The sequence below is a fragment of the Etheostoma cragini genome, chromosome 3, assembly GCF_013103735.1.
Source record: "Etheostoma cragini isolate CJK2018 chromosome 3, CSU_Ecrag_1.0, whole genome shotgun sequence".
In the NCBI taxonomy this organism is placed as follows: Eukaryota; Metazoa; Chordata; class Actinopteri; order Perciformes; family Percidae; genus Etheostoma; species Etheostoma cragini.
In genome coordinates this window covers 10,714,748-10,716,617 of record NC_048409.1, presented here as the reverse complement: position 1 = coordinate 10,716,617, position 1,870 = coordinate 10,714,748, and the positions used below count along the sequence as shown (strand labels likewise).

The following is a 1,870-nucleotide window of genomic DNA, read 5'->3' as shown; positions in this document are numbered from 1 at the left end:
ATATTACTGATATATTTAGTAAAAATGGGGATCATCAGCAGGATTACATTTTATCTTATGCTACTATGCCCATGCGCACATGTTAGAACACTTCATGGGTCTCACACAACACCATTCTGTTGTCTTGAGTGAAACCAGAGCTACAGCTTCATTATTACGGCCTTTAACGTTAGTAATAAAAAAGACTTTTACTGGGTGGAAATGTCAGCGTTATTTTGCATATGAAGCAGAAAGTTGAAACATCACAGTACAGTGCAAGTTATGCCCATATGTACATTACTTTAATAGTGTGATACTTTTTTGGATGCAATGTAATATATGTGGAATAAAGTTGATGTGTGTCTCATAGGGATATGTGTTGAATGTTTTCTTTCTACCCAGCTTTCTGAGCTTGGCAAATAGGAGCTCTCTGAACTTGTCACCCATGAGGAAGTAGAAGACAGGGTTGATGACACTGTGTAAGAAGGCCAACGGTCGGGTCAGGATGTACAGGCCCTGTATGTACATCTTTGTACATAGCCCGGCCCAGGCCTCATTAGATGCTATTCTGACATTTCTCAGCACATGGTATGGAGTGTAGAGAACCAGAAAAATGACTGCAGCCATTACAACAACCCTCAAAGGCCGCTTGTATGAGGTTGTCCTGTTCTGGACGGCCCTTTCCTGGACACGGAGCAGATGGGCAATTTGGTAGGAGAAACCACAAAGTCCAAGCACAGGGAGAAGGTAACCAATCAGGGTTAGTCCCAGGCTGTAGCCCAGTGTATTGACATTTCCTTGCAAGCTGGCAAAGTCCTTGCATCGACTCCAGTTTCCACTCTGGAGGTCATCAATCATCAGTGATATCATTGGTGCAACTTCCAAATTGACAGCTAGCCAGCTCACCCCTGTTACAATCAAGGCTGATCGTGGACTCAGCAGGAAGTGGTTCCGTGTTGGATATCTTATGAGCAGGAAGCGGTCCATGCTTAGCAAAACCATAAACAGGATGGAAGAGTAAAGATTTACATGCAGTACATAGCGGTTGATAATGCAAGCATAGGGACTGGTCTCTGATTGGTTGTTTGCATAGAGCCAAGCGAGACGTGGCAGTGTGCAGAGGAAAATTAGGTCGGAGACTGCCAGGCTGAAGAGGTAAATGTTGCAGCTCTGCCACTGCTGCAAACAAAATATGTAACCAAGTACAACCACAAAGTTGCCAGGAAAACCAATGCAGAACTCGATGCCATAAGATGGTGACAGGTAGTACCTCTCAAGCACTTCAGTGATTTTTGGACAAGGTTGCACCTGGAGAGAGGAGGGAATGGGAGGACAGAATAGAAGAGGACAAAATAGAGAAGAGAGGATAGAGGAATAGAGAGGGGCAAGGAAGGGAAGTAAGAGGGAAAGGAAACAAATGTGAGTAATAATAGAAACAACGTTGTACGACTTGGAATTGTGAGAATTTTACATAACAGATTCAATAGGAAGACATTTTAGTTCAGAGCCTAACACATTCAGCACAACATCATCATAGTATGTGTTAGTATACGACTTACCATGCTGTAGTTGCTGGTAGCCTGAGTATGGAGTGAAGCCATGAGCAGGTGCAGCCTGGAAACAGTTAACACTGCGCTCTGTGGGTTCGGGTGCCTCTTATATGACATGGCTCAGAAAACACACACTTTGTGGATCATTTGCACATAAGATGATAGAAACCAAAGAAAACATCCTAGCAGACTTGATAGGTTAAGTTAATTATGTTATTAATAAAAACTCCCCGCCCACGTTTTGCCAAATTACCTGGCTCTCCACCTGAGTATTTAAATGAATGTGATTGGCTGTCGTTTGGGTAAATGTCCGAAAAAACATTTTTACTTTTCAACCATAT

The 1,870-nt window shown here is 42.9% G+C and overlaps 1 protein-coding gene across 1 annotated transcript; it reads right to left on the bottom strand.

Moving 5' to 3' along the window:
• Positions 1-276: 276 nt before the first annotated feature.
• Positions 277-1,588, bottom strand: LOC117942330 (succinate receptor 1-like). The gene is made up of 2 exons (XM_034867742.1): positions 1,539-1,588; positions 277-1,287 (listed from the first exon to the last, which is right to left on the bottom strand). Exons 1-2 carry the CDS (start codon positions 1,578-1,580, stop codon positions 277-279), a joined length of 1,053 nt encoding a protein of 350 aa, XP_034723633.1. The 5' UTR covers positions 1,581-1,588.
• Between the last annotated feature and the right edge of the window lie 282 nt (positions 1,589-1,870).

Bases quoted from the DNA above. Each gene is read 5' to 3' on its own strand.
- LOC117942330 (XM_034867742.1), bottom strand. From the start codon at position 1,580: ATGGCTTCACTCCATACTCAGGCTACCAGCAACTACAGCATG. The intron at 1,288-1,538 runs GTAAGTCGTATA...TCCTCTCTCCAG, and splicing joins CTACCAGCAACTACAGCATG to GTGCAACCTTGTCCAAAAAT.